This window comes from Candoia aspera, chromosome 7 (genome assembly GCF_035149785.1).
Source record: "Candoia aspera isolate rCanAsp1 chromosome 7, rCanAsp1.hap2, whole genome shotgun sequence".
Taxonomy (NCBI): domain Eukaryota; kingdom Metazoa; phylum Chordata; class Lepidosauria; order Squamata; family Boidae; genus Candoia; species Candoia aspera.
In genome coordinates, this window is record NC_086159.1 from 79781672 (window position 1) to 79801792 (window position 20121).

The 20121-nt window shown below is 40.8% G+C and overlaps 1 protein-coding gene across 1 annotated transcript in view; it reads right to left on the reverse strand.

The window, feature by feature from the left end:
• The window catches only part of EFCAB6 (EF-hand calcium binding domain 6), a 125597-nt gene that overhangs the window by 44091 nt on the left and 61385 nt on the right, over window positions 1-20121 (reverse strand). Inside the window, exons 15-20 of the mRNA XM_063308262.1 lie at window positions 19716-19887; window positions 17347-17461; window positions 12953-13068; window positions 11117-11352; window positions 5350-5446; window positions 2530-2648 (exon numbers count right to left, since the gene is read on the reverse strand). Of these exons, the coding sequence (XP_063164332.1) occupies window positions 2530-2648; window positions 5350-5446; window positions 11117-11352; window positions 12953-13068; window positions 17347-17461; window positions 19716-19887 (855 nt within the window). The remainder of the gene's footprint in view (window positions 1-2529; window positions 2649-5349; window positions 5447-11116; window positions 11353-12952; window positions 13069-17346; window positions 17462-19715; window positions 19888-20121) is intronic.

The following is a 20121-nucleotide window of genomic DNA, read 5'->3' on the forward strand; positions in this document are numbered from 1 at the left end:
ATAAAAAGTCCATCAAACTGCAACATCAAGTCAAAAGCATGTAATCTGATTCAATGTTCCACAATGACATTGAAGCTTCACCCAACCTTAGTGAACAGAATTGCATTTTGTTAGTGGTTTTCTGGCTTATTCATAGTTGGTTTTTGTATCCCACCCACGTAACCAATCTACAGAGGTACAAAGCAAGAATAACTTTAAAAGTTTAGAAAACAGTCATGTTTATGGCTTGTTCAACAAAACTATCGTTAAAACAAATGTGTGAATGCGGTTAATGGGTTTTGAGCACATTTCGAGCAAGTGGCTGTTTGCAGCAAAACAATATTCTTCGATAGCAAAAATCCAATTATTTGGTATATGAGCTATCATATTGTGACAGTAAGATTTCTCTAACTTTTATTTACAGAACATTTTGGCCTGCCTTGTCAAAAAGCTCACGGTATTTTACATTCTAATACTGAGCAGATGAATTCTCTCTTATAAACAAGAGGGATAGAAAGAGTGATATTTTATTTGAAGGACTGGGAAGATTGATATTTTGTTTTACATAGAAACTGGAAATCAGATGATGAAATGGAAAGCTCTTGTTCCTGCAGGGCACGTTTCTTGTGCCATAGACCGTTCCAATCTCCTGCATTGTTCTTGCACACCTTACGTGTCTACTCGGCTGAATGCAACCAGGCTACCTGAACTGCAGCCTCCAGGGAACCAATTAACCTCTGGTTTAGCCAGGCTTCCTTGAGTAGCACATACTTGCATAACAAGCTGCACGTGTTGGAAAGGCCAGGTAAGTATGTGATTTAAAACATGCTTTTGAGCGGGAGGATGAGCAGCCCTAACAATTCCTCAGTAGCACTAAATGATCATTATCAGTATGGGAAATACTGGGAAGTAGTAGAGAGAGAGACAATTCCACAAATTATGTGGAAATGGCTATTTTCAACAGCCCCTTTTATCTGGAAACAGCATCATTTCCACACTTACTGATTAAACTGCTCCAATCCTGTGCTCACGCCAGCTGGACTCTGAGCTGGGTCACGGAAATTCCATCAAGACCAAGACGCTTTGGTAGGGACTCTGTCCAGACTACCCTGCCCTCCCATTGGACCATTTCCCTCCTACCCCTCTTCTTCCAGGAAAGTGATTGGCAGGTCCTATGGATGGGTCTCACGGGATATCTACATCTACATCTACTTCTGCATCTACATCTACATCTACATCTACAGTACATCTATATCATCCATCCACTTATAAAGGTAAAGGTTCCTGTTCAGTCGTATCCAACACTAGGGGGCGGTGCTCATCTCCGCTTCATGGCCGAAGAGCCAGCGTTGGCTGAAGACACTTCTGGTCACGTGGCCAGAATGACAGTCACGGAATGCTGTTACCTTCCTGTCGAAGCGGTACCTATTTATCTACTCGCGTTTGTGTGCTTTCGAATTTCTAGGCTGGCAAGAGCTGGGCCGAGTGCGGGAGCTCACTCCATCATGCGGCGCTCGGGTCTCAAACTGCCAAACTTGCCACCTTCCGATCGACAAGCCTGGCGACTCAACCGCTGAGCCATTGCGCCCCCTACCTACATATAGTGTGTGTGTATTTGTGTAAGTATGTGACTCTATATTCATATAGACACAAAGCTAATTTTATGTATAAAAAGTTAAAGATAAAAATGCACATACATGCAGGCACAACAAACAGCTTTAAAAAACAAACCTGTGTTACTGCCCTGTTTCTTTCTAAAGGCTTTTAGTTACCCTTATCACTGGGTACCACCTATTATAATAACACAATAGTCATAACTCTTGCCTTGTAAACAGAAGGTTCCTGGTTCAAACCCTGGCAGAAATGTTCCTTTTAAAAAAATTATATTGTTCGTTCCCTAAGTGTCCCACTGTTGCTTGTGCTTTTTAAAAAAGAAGCCCAGTGCTGCATTATGAAATGGTGCATCACTGGACAAGAAAGAAAGAGAGAGAAGGAGAGGGAGAGAGAGAGAGAGAGAGAGAAGGATGCTCAGGGAAAGTGCAATAGTAATTTTTTTAAAAAATCAAATTTTTGCTGGGTTTTGAATCAAGAACGTTCTATACGCAAGGCAAGAATTACAGCCATTGCACTATTACGCCTTCATGATAAAAGAAGCTATGAAAGGTATTACAGACTATCGTAAATATTGACTCAGCTTGAAGGGGTATTGTTGCTGTGTGATGCAGGCAATGGACTGCTGGGATTAGGCAGCCACAAACTGAAGACTGCCATCTGAAAGGGACACGGGTGCTAAAGGAAAAGTGTTCTTCAAAAGCAGAGCAGAAAAACATAGACTGAGGTCACTTTGATGGAGAGTGGGGGATTAACAGAAGAGTACATCATTTGTTTCTACCTTCCGAAAATGGTGGCCTTGCCTGGTATGGAAGTACAGATCAATCAGGCAAGTGCAGATAAGCCCATAGACATCACAGTGAGTGATCCTCTTTTTTTCCTGATGTATATTAAGGTCCACAGGTAATGCTAGGAAGGATACTATTAATACAACCTTACCTTGTCCAGAGTTTTTCAAGTTCTTTGGGGTTTACTGGGATACCACATCTATAGAGGACGTCCTTCAAATCTTTTTTCGTAACTATGGCATTTCCATCAGCGTCATATTCATGGAAGTGCTAAAACATGAAATATCTTTAATAACAGAGGCAAGCTTTTAAAAGCATAAAAACACAAATTCCCTCTTCTATTCACAATCACAAAAAAGAAAATTCAACATTTCTTCTATGATCTCAAGGAATTATAGGTGCTCAAAATCAGAATGGAGAATGCAGCAATTGAGGAAGAGAATTGTGTATCTGTAGATCTACAACAAAGAAGGTTAGAAGCTAAATATTTGCCTATAATGTTTTTAGTCGTTTTTCTTCTTTCTACCTTTGTTTTTCTTGTTTTTTTTGGGGGGGGGTATTCTTAAATAACAAAATTGTGGAGACTCAGAGATTTAAAAAATCTCTAACGTCCTTATCTTATTGTAAAAAATAACATATTCTTTTTTATGGTTAATTTTCCATCAATGATATACTGAGCATTAACTGTACAACCATAGTGACCTCTTTGTCCACTTACTAATACTATATCTCTGCATCAATTATTTTTTCCTTTTACTTCTTCGCTTGTTTCTCTTTTTAAATCTTTTAAAAAGTATTAATAATGAATAATAATTTCTAAAAGAATTAATCAACTACACAGAGGGCACTCTGTCCTGCAAATAAGTAGACAGCTCAGATTCAGCAATAAACCTGCAAAAATTCAAGTTCTATATACCACATAAACTCTAAGACCTAAGGCTGAATCATTTCGAAACTGGCAATGAATTATACGAATGTGCCCCATGAAAAATTTCAATAGGCCATATAAAATAGAGTTTAAAAAGTCAAGTGTAAACTCAAAGACTCTGCCTTCAAATCACTGCCCACTATCATTTTTCTCCTTTTAATAATCATCTGTGGGGGACAAAGACCTCTCCCATGTCTCTCCATCAGACAGCATGTCAGGAGGGTCAAAAAAGTCAAGACGGCAGCCATGACCATGTGATTCAACTCCTGCTTCTTCACAGTCACAGCCACCACTGGATTTTTTTGACTCACCCTGTAGATTCCCCTGCCATGACATATGGTGAGATCATTCTATCAACAGTGGGCTAATGTTTATGTGGGTTTTTTTCCTCTCTCTCTGCCCTCTCCCCAACTAATGGTATGTGAGAATGACCTTGGGAGACAGGAGGAAGAGCCACAGACTAGACACTATCATGCAAAAGGTATCTCAGTCCACAGAAGCAGAAGGGCCGTGAGAAGCATTTCAGAAGGGACCCTCCCTAGTCTTCCAGAGTGTAAAAGAAAAGGTGGGGAGGAATACTTTCAGACTTAACAAGATTCTGCTAATGCAACCTTACAATAAAGACAGAGCTAGGATTCATTGTCGGGCTTCTGGTCTGGACTACCATGAAGGGCTAACAGCAGGTGTAGGCAACAGTGAACCATGATGTGTTAGCCAAAATGCAGCGGTCCCCTTTTATTTAGGTTCAAAGTGCATTTGAGTCAAGGCCCAAAGGCATTCTGGAGAAAAGAAAATGGCCAAAGACTTGCGCTTCAGCTTGTGCTTCTCCACACATGCTGTGAAAATGGTAGAGGGTAGGAAGAACCCTGCCAATCCCACCAGGTGATAAACTCATATAGGAGACATGGCCGAGTGGCAAGAGGGAAGGATGCCAGGAAGGAACTTGTCCTGAGTGTATCACACTATAACTTACAGTCTACAAATTCTGTGCAGGATCCGATACAGACAATTCTCAATTTACCAAAATGTTTGGGGTATAAGAGATTGATGGACTAAGCCTGCTAGGTTCATTTCAACTATCAAGTTTGCATTTCAGTCCCATTACCACCAACAACAATGTCTATCTTTAATCTTGATGTCAAGATTAAAGATAGACATTCTGGGCATCAGTGAACTGAAATGGACTGGAATGGGGCACTTCACATCAGATGACCACCAGATCTACTACTGTGGACAAATCTCGATAAAATAGTTAAGAGCAGAGACATCACACTGACAACAAAGGTCCACATAGTTAAAGCAATGGTGTTCCCCGTAGTAACATATGGCTGCGAGAGCTGGACCATAAGGAAGGCTGAGAGAAGGAAGATAGATGCTTTGGAACTGTGGTGTTGGAGGAAAATTTTGAGAGTGCCTTGGACTGCAAGAAGATCCAACCAGTCCATCCTCCAGGAAATAAAGCCAGACTGCTCACTTGAGGGAATGATATTAAAGGCAAAACTGAAATACTTTGGCCACATAATGAGAAGACAGGACACCCTGGAGAAGATGCTGATGCTAGGGAGAGTGGAGGGCAAAAGGAAGAGGGGCCGACCAAGGGCAAGGTGGATGGATGATATTCTAGAGGTGACGGACTCATCCCTGGGGGAGCTGGGGGTGTTGACGACCGACAGGAAGCTCTGGCGTGGGCTGGTCCATGAAGTCACGAAGTGTCGGAAGCGACTAAACGAATAAACAACCACCACCACCAAGGTACTTGCATAAATAACTATAATGGGATATATATACTCTCTTGCATTCTGTCTTTTAAAAAATCTGAATAGCTCAGCAGCTTAAAATCAGACAGTGAAATACATTATTTTAAAGCTTGCTACTCATTTTGATTGTTAATGAGCTATTTGTTTATGTTTGTTAAATACTTGCTTAAAGGGTTGTTTCTTAAAAACAATAAAAAACCCACATGCCATCAAAGCTAAGCATTGTATGCAGCCCTGAAAGCATTTTTAGACACATGCATTTGTTTCAAAGCTATATGGATCTTACCATAGCCAGGTCAGCCCATCTGTGCTGTGCTTTGATGCTAAGATAGGAGTGAGCTTGTTCACAAGCAAGATCTGCATCTGCTGCCATCCGTCTGGGTCTCAGAAAGCAAAAAAATATTATAATTATTTTTTTCTAAATGGGTTCATTAACATCCCACAAGTTTTGTTTGTTTTCTTTTTACATTTTGTACAGAGAGTTTTTAAGACTTACCTCAGAGATCTGCATACAAATGACTTCCTTGCAATTATTCCCACCCTCCTCCAGCTGCAAATTAGAAACAATCTCTTTAAAACTTCCCTTAATCCTTCTCAACATATGCAAATGCAGATTGGTCAAATGGCTTAATTGCAGCTGAAATTTAAAGGGAAAATGTTTGTAAATCAAAGCAATGATCTAAAGAAGCAAAATGCCTATGAGATCCAGGGTGACCCTGGCAAATTATGGTTTAAAGATCGCTGGAAAATTGCTGTGGCAATTCCACTGTGAAATCAGCTAAAGCCACTGAGGACCACTAAGGAGCTGCAAGATCTCTTTATTTGTGATCTCTGCTGTGCTGGTTGTCCGCCTTTGCTCTTTCTGAAGTTCCGCTGAACACCTATCAGAAGAGCAGCCCTTTTGCCCAGGTGGTCTTCAGAGCAGGGAGCAGCCAAACTAGGGCAAGGGTCTCAATGCTTCTTTAAGTTAGATGCACATTCCTGGCTTCTTGGTCCCTTAAGAAACCAGAAAAAAAAATTGCTGGCTTATCATTCTATCTTGCCAGGATCCTTTCTGGCAGAAAATATTAAACAGCCAGTGAGGAGCTCTCCTGAGTTGTGTTGTTTGGGCTTTCTTTTGACTGTGCCACAGCATCCCGGCTTGCTGTGGGTAAATTAAGAAATAAAGGATTGCACCTTATTGATTTGGGTGAATTCAAGCCATATGTGAGGTGAGTGGGGGTTAACTTGAAGTATAAACCTATGCTTGGAAGCTTGGTGGGATGAATGTGGAACTAGAGAGATGGAAAACAACAGAAAAACAAGATTGGATCTGTAGGGTAGAGAGATGGATAGAGAAGAAAGCTTTAAGCCACTCATGTTCATCCCAGCTCCAAGACAAGAAGCCACAGTTATGACTCACACTTATTTTAATAGAGGATTACACTAAAACCAAAAGAACAGCCCATAACTGTGACTAGAAGACGCCCACTGATTTCAGCTGGGCCAACAGCCAATCCACTAAACATATTTTGTAGAACAAAGTAGAAGAAGGTGATAGGAGAAAACTAGGTTGTCTCTCTTCAGGCAGTGTCTGTGTGTTTGTGGGTGTGTATCTTCTTGCAGTAATATGAAACATTAAGAAAAAGAGTGTTGAGTGTGGTTGAGATTGCAGCACCAATTTATTTTATGTATTTACTCGGTTTCTATGCCACTCCAGTCTAGAGGGACTCTGAGCAGCTTACATTCCTTTCTTTCAGTAAGGAGATTAAAATAGTTGTTCTTTTGTGACGTTCTTTTGCTATCAATGACAAAGAAAATTACAAAGAAAATGATGGCCACTGAAGAACAATCAACATCCAAATGCAGCCCAGGGGGAACTTTGTTCCTTGTGCTAGAGAATAAAAAGAAAGTTCTTCCCACTTGTAGCTGTATCAAATTCAGATTCTATCAGGTTCCCCAATCTTTGCTGTATTGCACAGAATTGTTTATTTCTGATTTATATCCTATTCTTTCCTATGGGCTCAGTCTTACCGATTTTTTTTTAATTTGTACTTAGTAAGCCAGCCCCTTCCTCCACAACTCTCACAGTCCAAAGCCACAGTTTTAATACCTTACAAATAGGATCAAGGGCTAATCCAGCAATTCCAAATTAACTTCCACTTGATGCCAAAGCCTAACTGCACTTTTATATATCACATAAATAATTGAGGTTAAATATCTCAGGCTGATTTTTATCTAAGCAACATTTCACTACCTTTTAAGTGACACACTTAGTACAAAACTAGGGTGAAATAGAATAACCAAAGGAATCAGTTTCTTTACCCATTTAAGCCACCCGTAGATTAAGCTATTCTTTTAATTTCTAAGATACTTTTATGTTTAGGATTTTAAGATATAAAGATTAAAAATATACAAGTCAATATGTATGATTGAATCATCTGACACCATTGTTTTATATACACTGATAATATTAAATAAGCATGTGCATAAGAATATAATATCTGTGTATGTTCATATTTATATTAAAATTTATAAGCTGCTTATCAGTGAGGAAAGCTCATAAAAATAGTTTCAAAACAATGCATTGAAAGCAGCACACCAATGAATAAAGTAGTAAATTAAAAACATGAATAGTTGGGAAGAGCAATCATTCAGTATTTAAAGCCAGCCATCTTGACTCTAGCAGGGCCTGATGTGGTCAGTACTTGGATGGGCAACCACCAGAAAATCCTAAGGATGGAAAGTAAATGTGGTAGTTGAAATGCTGCAGAACAAGGCCATGGCAACTGCAACCATATTGTTGTCAAGAAAGCCAACACAGATGTACCCATAAAATTATTAGTTGAGCTCTACTCAAAGGAGACCTTAAGACAGTGCACTTTTTGGTTGCCTCTTAAAAGTAAAAGTAAAGGAAGGAAGGGTCCAATTACCCAGAGTGTTCTCTAGCCTGAGATATCAAGGGGGACAGAGCAGAGCAACCTAAGAGGAAGACAGAAGAGGTATGGGAACAGATGGTCTTTCATACCTTGCTACATAAACCTGATCTTAATCAAAGAGCCAACTCAGGCCAAGATTAATCTATAAGAGTTTACAGTTGTAGCCACCTGTTGAATATATATCCAAAGTGGTCTGGATACATGTGGATAACTTTGTTCCGTATAGGGAAGAATGAAGTAATAACCTATTTACGCTTTTTCTCTAGCATCTTTTCTGAAGCAAGATGAAGTTGGCATAAATTATCAATTCACATCCCATAGGAAAAGCCATTGCTTCCAATAAAAATTGCTTCCCTTACTCCAAGTGCATTGCCACTTTTGCATCCAATAGAGTAAATACAGAACACTCATCTGCATAGGTAGGATTGTTAGATTTTACATCTGAGCCAACCAAGAAAAAAGGTTGCATGAAGTTTCTCCCCTTAAGACATGCCACTTTTTTTACAGCAGCAAATCTTTTGCTACCTCCTCAGTTTTTAAACATTAATCTCAACTATCTTCTTTGCTTGCAACATTTTTCAGAGCCCTATATTTTCTTCCCTTTACTCATTTCACTGCCCAAGAGAAAGCAGAAACGCTGTCACAGAATCCTAGAATTGCAGAGTTGGAAGGGATCATCCAGCCCAACCTCTGCAACATGTAGGAAAACCAATTAACCCATCTGGGAGAAGTGGTTGTCCAGCTTCTTCTTTAAAATCTTGAGAGATAGAGAACCCGCAGCCTTTGTAAGTAGACTGTTCCACTCTTGCATAAATCTTGCATAAATCCAGTTGGGTGATGAAGTTTGTCCTTATATTTAAACAACATCTAGGCAGCTGCACCCAGTTTCTGTGCCAATGAAAAAGAGTTCCTGGCTATCGTCCTTATGGCACCCTTATATGTACTTGAACTCTGTCATCATCTCTCCCCTCCAAATTATTTTCTCCAGGCTGAATACCCCATGTTCTTTCAGCCTGCCCCCATAGGTCTGATAGCATCTTTGTCACCTCCTCTGTTCTTCTGTTCTAACCTGTCAATATCTTTCTGGAAATGTGTTGCTCAGAATTGTACTCAGGACTCCAGGGATGGTCTCATTGGGACTGGGTGTCTTCAACAGAACCAATTCAAAATCATGGCTACGGATACAGGGATAGCAAGTTCTTCATGCAGATTTTTGCCTTCCAACCCCTGGGGGTGATGGGGCTGAAGGGATGCAACGGAAAGAGCACAACCACATGCACTTTTATTCTCCCCCTTCCAAGTGATGGGAAGCATGAATTTTAAAAAACTGCCATGGTTTTCTAGATTTCTCATCAATTTCCCACTACTGTGGATCTGCGATAAGGACTTTTTAAAAACTTCTTATATGGTTGCCTAGGTTACCTTACCGCTGAGCTACAGGATGTTGAAAATCAAGTGGTTACACTTCAGACTTCACATAGAGAAGTGTATAATAAAATATTTATTTATATCTCACTTCCCTGAAAAACAAAGTTGCTTTCAGAAATAACGGTGCAGTTGAAAGCAACACAAACACAAACAAGAACTTTAAATACCCATTTAAAAATCACCAACCCAAACTCCTGTAAGCAGCAGATTTGTAGAACATGTAAATCTTGAGTGAAAAATCTATTGACTCCTACAACCAAAAACGGTGTAGCCCAAGCTTTCTTACTGGTTTTCCGTGGATTATTCCACAGACATGGCATTACCACCCACAAGGCCTTATCAACCACACAAGTCCATCTGATCTCATGTCTCTCCGTCTGAGGGAGAAAACGGTTTCTGGCGTGGCTGTGAAAGTTTGGACACCTGGGACACAAGAGCATTCCTTGAAAAATTTTGTTCTACCCAAGTAGAGGCTGAAGAGGGAAAGGAGCAGAGTTAGGCACTCCAACTGGATCATGCCCTAAATTGTCTGACATCTTCATTTTAAACCAGTTGTAGTTTCCCAACTGTAACAGACTATATCTAATACTTGAATGGCTGATGCCTAGAATGACATTTGTGCCACTATTTAGAATGACTGACCTTGACAGAGAGAGGCCAGATCAATTATCAAAGTGACAAGGAGAAAAGTATGGTTTAAGCTCCAAACAAGCAGAAAGTATGCATAAGCTCAGACAGACAGACCCTCACTAATTCACATGGGAATAAGACGGGGAGGAGACCCAGCACAATCAGGCTTGCAAGATTCTGTTGTTATAGCCACGCTCAACAAAAGTAGCCCTAACCCTTGTTGGTATTATTTGTTTCTGCTTGGAAATAAGCTGCAGAGAAAGGCAAGGTATCCAGGTATCCATGGTAACAAATCATTTTCTTAAGTGTTTGGCAGAGTCAAAAAGTCAGGCCTCATTTGGTCAACAAGGTTTAAGTGTCCAATGACCTTATATGGGAAACTGAAACCTGTCCTCCACTTCCCTGCTTGATTTGCATTTAAATAAACCAGCTCTGCCAGAGCCTGCCCCTTGCTTCTCCTGTTTGCAGCTCCTCTTCAACCCTTCTGCTCAGCACACGTGTGTGTGTGTGTGTGTGTGTGTTTTTTTACAAGTGTAAATATGCTCTTTTGTATTTAAGAAGCTTTTGAACCCCATCCAGGAATCTGGATGAGAAACTTTATGTTCTGTTTTTCTTTGAATACAACTTTTTGCTGAAATGCCTGGCGTCTTCTTTCTGAGCGCTCACGCCAGACGCTTTCCAGCACTCTGCACATTGCTGCACGAACTCCAACAACCCTTCCTGTGGAGTTGATTCTTGGTCTGGTCTACTTGGTGGGGCTGACAATTATTTTTAAAAATTCTATCTGTAAGATGGCTGAAAAAGGTAATTGTGGAAATGCTTGATTTTTAAACCTATTGATAGGTCTTTAAAGAGCCAAGATTTATTCATTCACTTGTTAATACACTGTCAAATATACTTAATTTCCTACCAAAAAGAACAAAATGATTTTCTGATTCTATCCTGAAATATTTTGTATCCTAAATTACCTGATATCTTAGTACCCTACATGACATTTCTTGCATCCCACATTGATTTGTTTCAGACTAATGTAATGATAATGTAAATCAAAATAAACCAATTTGCTATTTTTCTTACTTGTAAGTTGAGGTCAGCCAAGGACGCATCTCTTTAGTTGCATGAGCTTGGAACAACTGAAGGAATTCTGGATAATTCAGGGTAGAGGACTCACTCATTCCCAAGATACCAAGAAGACGCACGTATTCGTCATCTGTTAAGCTGATCATCAAACTGTCCAGCAGGCGTCGGAAATCAAGCGTTGTGATTACACCATCATTGTTCCTATCTATTTTACGGAAGGCAATGTATGCATCCTAGTAGGGAATATCCAACTGAGTATCAAAATTGGATCAAACTTTTTTTTTTCCATTTAGAGAAACTACATTAATGCATTAACTCTTCAGCTAAAAGAATTTTTTAAAAATAATCTTTTTGCTAGATTATTTGCATAAAAGGTAAATTTAAAACTATTTAGGGAATAGGTCATATAGCAAATCTGAATGTTGTTTTTTTCAAAGCCAGTTTGGACAACCATCTATCCTGGATATTCAAAAATTGAAAATGCTTTTTAATAGTCTATTATATTCCTTCTAGTTAATTTGACTTGAGCACCTGATAAATTATTTTAAAAATTGCATAGTTGAGCCCGTGATATGCAAACAAGATGAACCTAAACATGATTTGGTAAACATTTAGCTGATAGTTTATCCCAATGTTTTTCAAACTTGGCAACTTTAAGATGTGTGTACTGGCTGGGGAATTCTGGGGGTTGAAGTACACATATCTTAAAGTTGCCAAGTTTGAAAAACATTGAATTATCCTTTATAAAATGATGTAGCATCATCTCAGATAGCTACACTGCACATATAGAAAGCAGATTCTACTTGAATAGTACATGAAAGATTCCCTCCAACCGTAAACTATACGGTAAACTTTAACTCGGAAAAGTTTGAGGTGTTTGTTTATATATCATCTTTACATGCATATTTAATTCACAGCATTTGCTCCTTAACAGTGTGGAGCATCAATCCAATCAATGCCAGCCAAACTTTGCTTCTCTTCCAATGCTTGTATTGAGATGCTACTCTTCTTGCCTCATAAACACTGGAACATCTTGAAACCCCGGAATGAAGTGATAAGAAAGATCCCTTGGCAAGAAATTACTGCTGTGAATTTGATCATATAGGGCTCAGAGACCACTGAGACCAGGAAAAGATGGTCAAGGTAATTCAGGAGACTCCTGTTTTCCTTGTCTCCATAGCTTATGGAGAAAATGTTCTGTAAAATGTTCTGTATGTTGATGGAATTGAACATTCCATCAACATACAGCCAAACTGTTCAAAAAATATATAAGATAATCTGTAGGGTTGTTTTTAAACTTAACTCAGTGTGGAGCATATCTGAATCTACAATGGGGAGAAGAGTTTAGAAGAAGGAATGGAAAACCCTGGAGGTCCCTTCTATATCATTCGGTCTTTGTAGCAACTGGTTGTGTGCACACACTTGTTCCACAGAAGTAAATTATGGTACAAATAGGTCTATTTTGTATATTATATTGCTGGTTTTTAGTTTTCATCCTGGTGGTCACCATAAGTAAAAACACCATACGGGATATACACGATGTGAAAATATGGAATTCTCACACATACAACATGGGTGGAAGTCATGTAAAAACCTTGTACCCAGGAACATTACATAACGTAACATTCGTACTGCTCTGATCAGAGAGCTCACTTATTCATTCATTTCATAAAATTTGTTATGGTCACTCACTCCAGTAGACTCTGGGTGGCTTATAGGAAGGTGGACTGTATATACCATTCTGATAGAGCCCAGGATCACTGCTGTATAAATATAAAGGTAGCTATATAAACAAACAAAATTAATAACAATGAGAAATCTGAATGCAATTACCCCATATTCTTCTGCAAGCTTATCACTATACTGGCTGAGACACTCTTCAGCAGACATGAAGTGGCATTTGCTAGCATTGACTCGTTGATTTGAACAGGGTCCACACAATCTGGAATCTGAAATAATTATATCAATAACGATCCGTGTTAGCATTTTCCATAAGGTAGATTTGAATAAGTGACATTAGAACTGCAGCGCGTGTTGATTAATGTGTTGAATGTAGGAGAGTCATGTTTAAATCCCTACAGAGCTATGAAACTGATTAGATGGGCCCATTACTATCTCTTAACCTAACCTATATGCTTGGGAAGGGGGGGTGTCAAAAAAATATCAAGATCATAGCCATGCTCACCCCATTTTGAGCATATCCTTGTTGTTCGTTGGATGGGCCGAGAGGACGTTTTAACAGGTTATTCCTTCCAAACTGATTCTCGTCTCTACTTGGCTATTAATGTTGAATTCTCTGTTCAGCATGGCTTTTATCAAATATCCGCCAGCTTGATTATATTTTATCCAGTGAATGTGTAAATTTCAACGCAGTATCTCTTTTTATTTTTTATTAAAGCTCCTATTAACTTGAGAAACTGTCTTTGCTCTTATGCAAAACGTTGGCTGTTACCTCGGGGGGGGGGGGAACTCTCTGGTATCAGCAAGAAAGGGAGCCAGAAAGAGGAATCACTTCTGGGGTGCGTTTGCTGCTACTCTCACGCTAATTATTTTTAAATTAATGCCAAGGATGAGGGCGGGAGGGGGCTGCAAGTCAGATCCGCCCTTTTCAGTCCACGTTGGGGGGATGGATTTGGGATGGGGGGATGGGGAGGAAGCCCCCTTTGGAAATTCGGTCTGGGTTCACCTCCCCCGGCCTGGAGCACGGACTGGACTGGTGTCCGGGACTGTTTCTGACAGGGACTGTCAGACTCCTCCTGACCCAGCTTAGCTTCCATGCTGAGTCCAGGCAGTCTCAATAAAGGGGCCTGCCTTGCTTCTCGGTGGGTGTCTTGCTGGGGGCTTCAGCACCAGGCAAAGGGGCAGAGAGCGCTCACCTAATTCCTCAGGGGTTCTGTGGGGCATCAAAGAACACGCAGGTAGCTTCTCTGCTCCAGATCTTTCACAGAAATCCTGTGTGTGTGTGTGTGTGTGTGTGTACATCTGCATCCAGCAAATACAGTATATATATAGACTCTCACCTAATTCCTTGGATGGAGCTCATAAACTGAAGACATTAACTCCTGTACACCTACAAGGGTGGGGTGGCTCTCTCTGTGACACCTAGTGTCTTCCCTCAGAAGAACCATGTGAGATGAGGCAGCTGTGCCACTTGGAACCAAAGTCCTCTGCACTCTCCCCAAGGAAGAAAGATATGGGTTGCCCAAACCTGTTCTTTGCATGGCTAAGAGGGGGACCAATGAAGGTCCCCCACTTAGCCATCCATGAAGGACAGGTTTGATCCATGAAGGACAAGGCAGGAATCCTGAACTCCTGGTTGTCTCCTGCAAATGGCTTTTGTGCAACATAGGGAGAGATGGAGATTCCCACATCACCCACAGTAGCCTTTCTCCCTGCAGGACAATTCCCCTAGAGGAGACACCTATAAAATTGAGGCAGGACTTCAATCACACGGTTTGGTATTCTTTATCCCCTCCCTACAGACACCTTTGCCCTAGTGCAGCGGGGACATGAATGGAGAAAGAAAACGTTGAAGTGGAAGCATTTGTCCAGTGCAGAAATCTGGGAACTCTTTCAAAGCAGCTCTGCAAAAGATGTGCAGTTTTAGTGCTTGGCAAAAGGTTGCTTTGTTTCAGCTAATGGATGTTGTAAAATGCATCTTTTGACTGTGTTGTGCAGCCTAATTGTTTTTTCTTTTAAACGCACAGCCTTAACTGTTGTATGTATACAATTTCTTGCTAATTGGTGTGGTGTGATTTTTCTTAAAGAAGGATCTTGTTCCTGTGCCAATGTCCTTACAGTGTGATCTATGGTTGCTAACAGGAACTCTGTAAGACTGAGCACAATTAAGACTGCTAACAGTACAAGAAGTATAACTAATAGTAAAATGAAGATACAAACAACAACCTCTAACATTCAGAGAACAAGCTTAGAACTGGGTATGTTATGGGAGCAATAAGGTTGCTGGTGCTCAGTGGATTATTTTCATGTAGTGATGACATTAGAAAATCAAGCTTGCATAGGAAAATGGGTGTGCATCTGTGTGCACATGTGCACATGTGTGTATTTGCTTCCAACACTCAATTTGTTGATCGTTGGGGAGAAAACCCATGTCCTTGCTATTTCAAATAATCTTGTTGTTTTTCATATTCCCAGAATGCTGTGAAATTATGTCAGTGGGCATCCAGGGGAGTTGCTGCCCACCTAAGAGAAGCAATTGGATCCTCTCGCCCAAACCCTGAATTTAGCTTAGTAAACATATGACCAAGGAAGCTACTGATTTCAATGTGTAACTTGTTGGGAAATACTACATTCTGCCTGATTTACACAAGAGAAGTGGAAAAAGTACCCATCAGCAGGATTTAAAATAATACTGAAGATTTTCCTGCCTGCCTGCCTTGAAAATCGAAAAGATTATTCCCTTCCCTTTAAAAATAATTCAGCTTGACTTCAAATCCCCCCTTCTCTATCACCCCAGAAAATCTCAGGTTTTTCTTCTTTTCAGACCTGGTGAATAGCTGTTTAATAGTTCAATCATCACATCCTTGTGTAATTTGAAAGATACCTAAAATGGTATCCTTTCAGTTCTTACTGGCTACAACTCCGCAGATATGTCAGGAGCTGATCTGAGACATATTTGCATGCAATTTAAACATTTCATTGCGAAGCCAAACCAGGAGAAACTGTTCTGTGAATTCCTCATCTCTCAAAATAGAGGGTCTCTCCTGCTTGCACATACCAGGAATTGCCAGCACCCTTCCTTTTGGCTTTCACAGAATCCCTGTTTATAAAAATAGCATTGCAAGTATGAGGAATCAGTTATGTTTGTCCTTATTCCTCATTCCGATCCTTTGATTAAAATATCCCAAGGAAAGGAATCAATTAGCAGGTGGAGACCAGCTTTTTAGCATCTCAGATCCAGATTTAGCCAATCTGTCCATCCAGATTCATTCGGTTGGTTAGGTGAGAAGAAAGAGCACTGATCTTCAAGTAAAAAGCATAGGATATCGCCAATTTCAGTCTCCTGTAAAAAGCTGGTGTCTCCTTCATGCTGAGCTCAAATCCTGGTAACCTTGTGGACACATCCATAGTTTTCTTGCCAGGACCACCAAGGTGGTTGTTACTGTTTCTTCCATTATGTTTTTTTTTACTATCCAGTCTAGCCCACAACCCTGGCTTTTCCCATCCACATACGAACCAGGCATGATTCTCCACAATGTCTGACTCTAGACAAAGCTGGCATCAGAGGACTGAGCACGAAGCAGTATGTCTGCTTTCAATCTTGCTCCAAAGCTACTTTGAGGAATTCGGAGACCATGGGGTTTTTTCATGATTCCTTTCCCACTCATTAAGATTATCAGGAGAGAGCCATCTTTAGATGCCATCAACTCATGTGATTGTGGCTTGAAACCAGCCATTCTTAGCCATCATCCTGGGTTGTGGAAAGTGCTTCCAGGAGATACCAGATGTGTGGCACGTATGTGGAGCTACTGTTTCCTAGGAGAGGAATGTCAGAAGACAATGAACTCCTTGAAGTGGCTTCAGTTCTGTACAGTAAAGTGATTCCTTCCTAGTCATGCCATGTTGAGTTTCTGAGAAGCTTCAGCCAAGTTCCTGCCACCTCACAAAAGCTGATGCCTTTTGATAAAATGTTAGTCTGAAAAGGTGCTACCAGGCTCCCTCTTATTTTTTGCATGATACAAGAAATGGCAGAAGTTAGTGGATTTTCTTTTCTTTTTTTTTGTTTCGTGGATGGAGGTCCAAAGAAAGAAAGCTGCTCCAGTTGCCAGCTGAAGAGCATGTAGTTCAGCCAGAACCTCTGCCTGTTTCTCTGCATTTTGGTTCAGAAGAAAAGCCCAGCGCTACTAGCTGTTGCGCTCTCTTTTGCCTTGGCCAAGCATGGAATCAACATGGGGGCCAAGCGTGGCAGTACCTTCCATGAATTTTGGTGGAGAGCTAATAGCATCTTCACTCCACCAACTTCCCACAATGACCACAATTTATCTGAACCATGGGTTTTCCACACCACATGGCTGGCTGATCCCAGCTAACAATCAGAATGATTCCTTGTTCAGTCACTTCTCTGGAATTTGACAAATGCATTACATACCTGGTCTGTTTTTTTATCACAAAATAGTGAATTTCCAACTTAGTTTAAAAAGCCAGGTGGTAGATATAGCACGGTAACTAAGAATCAATGTATTACTTAGCAATAAGTATTTGCTCACCTTCAAATATTGCCACAAAATCAAGATAACTCAAACCTCCAACTGGGAATCCTATTTTTTCAATCAATAGATTAAAGTGATCGTCACCCATTGGCATCTGAATATCCTCCAATAGCTGTCAGAGAGAGAAAAGATGAACAGATTAAATACTGGGCAGGATACAAACCCTTGGAGCAGCACTGATGTCAACCGGAACAGTATAAGCAGTCTTTACTCCCTTGAACTGAATTCAAAAGAGACAGAAGTCCATCATGCTGAATGGACAAAACATTCTGTTTCAAGGAATCCACCCGTTGTATAGCCTGCATCATTTAGTAAATACGCAGTAACGTGGTTTTGAAAATATAAGATTTGTAGAAACTGCTATTAAAATATAGTAATGGAACTGAATTCAGTTTAATCTTGTTTAATAACGTTCCCTCCACTTAATCATCCCAAGTCCCCCCACCCACCCCATATTTCTAATTTGAGCATGTTCTTTTGTGTTTGTACAGTATTTTTTTTTAGTCCTTTTGTAATTGCTTCAATGGTAATTGTTCTTGCAATTCTATTTTATTTTACGTATGTACCTCTGGAGAAAAAAGAAACACTGAATGGCTGACTGGCATAAAAATGTGAAAAAAAGTGAGAATGTGCTAATTAACAAATTATCACTCTTTTCAGTAGATGTTGAAAGCTTTTAAAAAGAGATTAGCAGCTTTGTACTTTAGTATAGCTTTTGCTATCAGATCGAACATTTAATTTTAGAGCTACAGGAGTGGAGAAGTGAGGAAGGAACATTTATCTCGTCATGGTATCTTGTCAAGTTAATCCCACTGATGCTATGCTCTCAGTACTGCATGATGGAATCCCCATACATAACCCCATTTCATGGCCACTGTTGCAACTGCAAGAACAAGACCTGTCCCACCCGATCGTGCAGAGAGGGCATGCTGAGGACCACGTCCGTAAGAGAATTCCGTCTGGCTGGGTCCAGGAGGCGGGCCTACTCTGCAGTAGTGCCCGCCCTCTGGAACATCTTGCCCCAGGAGGTGCGGTTGGCCCCATCGTTCCTGGCCTTCCGGAGGAATCTGAAGACCTGGCTCTGCCACCTGGCCTGGGGTGAGGACAGGCCTGCAACTAGGGTCTGTGTCACCTGGGGCAAACATGGATTCCACATCCATTTTGGCGCCTCCCAGCGCTCATTTTGGTGCCCCCCCAGCACGGCACCCGGGGCACATGCCCCGCTTGCCCACCCCTAGTTGTGGCCCTGGGCAGGGAGGAAAATAGTCATGCTTGGGGTTGACTAGTGCCTTGAAGTAGCTCTTCCACACACAGACTGAATGAGATCACAGCCATCTGGACTTTATTTTATTTACATTTATTAGCGATGTGTAATTTTTTATAGTGTATTTTTATATATGTATTGTTTTTTGTGATTATTTTGTTCTAAACCGCCCAGAGTCCCTCTGGTGGGAGTAGATGGGCAGTGACCAATTTGATAAATAAATAAGGAAACAGACAAACAAACAAGACCCTTTCTGAAGTTAATAGGTAAGCTATCCATATATTTCATTCATACATTTTCAATCAGATTGCTGGCATACAAGAATGTCCAGTTATATCACTGGTATATTCTTTACATCCATAGAATCATAGGGTTGGAAGGGACCTTGGAGGTCTTCTAGTCCAACCCCCTGCCCAAGCCCAAGGCAGGAATCTAGGCAGCAACAGGGCATCTATGGGCACCAGGGTGACCCAGACAACGCTTTTTGTTCCTTCAGCTTCCCTACCCACTTGCCTTTTCTTAATTTTTCTTTTAGAAAGTTGGTTGTAAAGAAAAGGGCTAGGGATGCATTTGCATGAATGTCTTTGGGTCCTTCAAAGTCAGACCGGTTTGGCAAAGAACAACCAGTAATGGGGCAATAGCTTGCCATCTGCTAAACAGAGGTTATGTGACTGTCCCCTTGTCCTGTGGCAGCTATTTTGTAAGCCCCTCCAGTGGGAGGAGATGGGCGGTGACAAATTTGATAAATAAATAAATAAAGGGGTCCACCAAATGCCCTCCAAATATGCCTCTCTGCCCCCAAAGCTTTCCTACCACTGGACTGGGTCCTATGGTCTCTTTTGATAGGTTAAATGTGGTCATGTCCAAGTTACAGACCAAAGATGGCAACAGAAAATGTAAGCAATGCTATGTGAAAATGATAGGAGTGGGAGAATGGGAACTCTGAAATATAAACCCCCCTAAACTTTTCACAGACATTTCACAAGAACAACCGAAGTATAAGCAGCACCTGAAGCTGAGAATCTATCAAGAGGAAAGACAAAAGACCAACATTGGTTTGAATAACCAACAGTAAATTGAAATCAAATAACATTCCATTTACCTTGCGGAAATCAGTTTTACTCAACTTCCCACTAGCTTGCTTGTTATAGGCGAGGAAGGCATCCCTCATGCCCGGTTCCTGATGCAGGATGCCTTCTCTCAGCCTTTCAAGGACTTCGTCAACAGTTCTATTCTTGGGATGTTTGTAGATATGGTCTTCAATCTGTTTCATTCTAAAATTAGAAAACAGGTTATCAAGGGTGTCCACAGGGTATGGCCCAGAAAGTCAAAGTGGTGACTGCAGTGGTGTGATTGAAGCTCCACCCATGTTTTATGTGCCTTGGAGTAGGAAGACTTGAGTCCTTCCACAGCCAGAGAAGCTCACTGGGCAATGTTGGGCTAGTTGTGCTCTCTCAGCTCAACCTACCTCACAAGGCAACAGTGGGTGAAAATTGGAGAGGGAACCC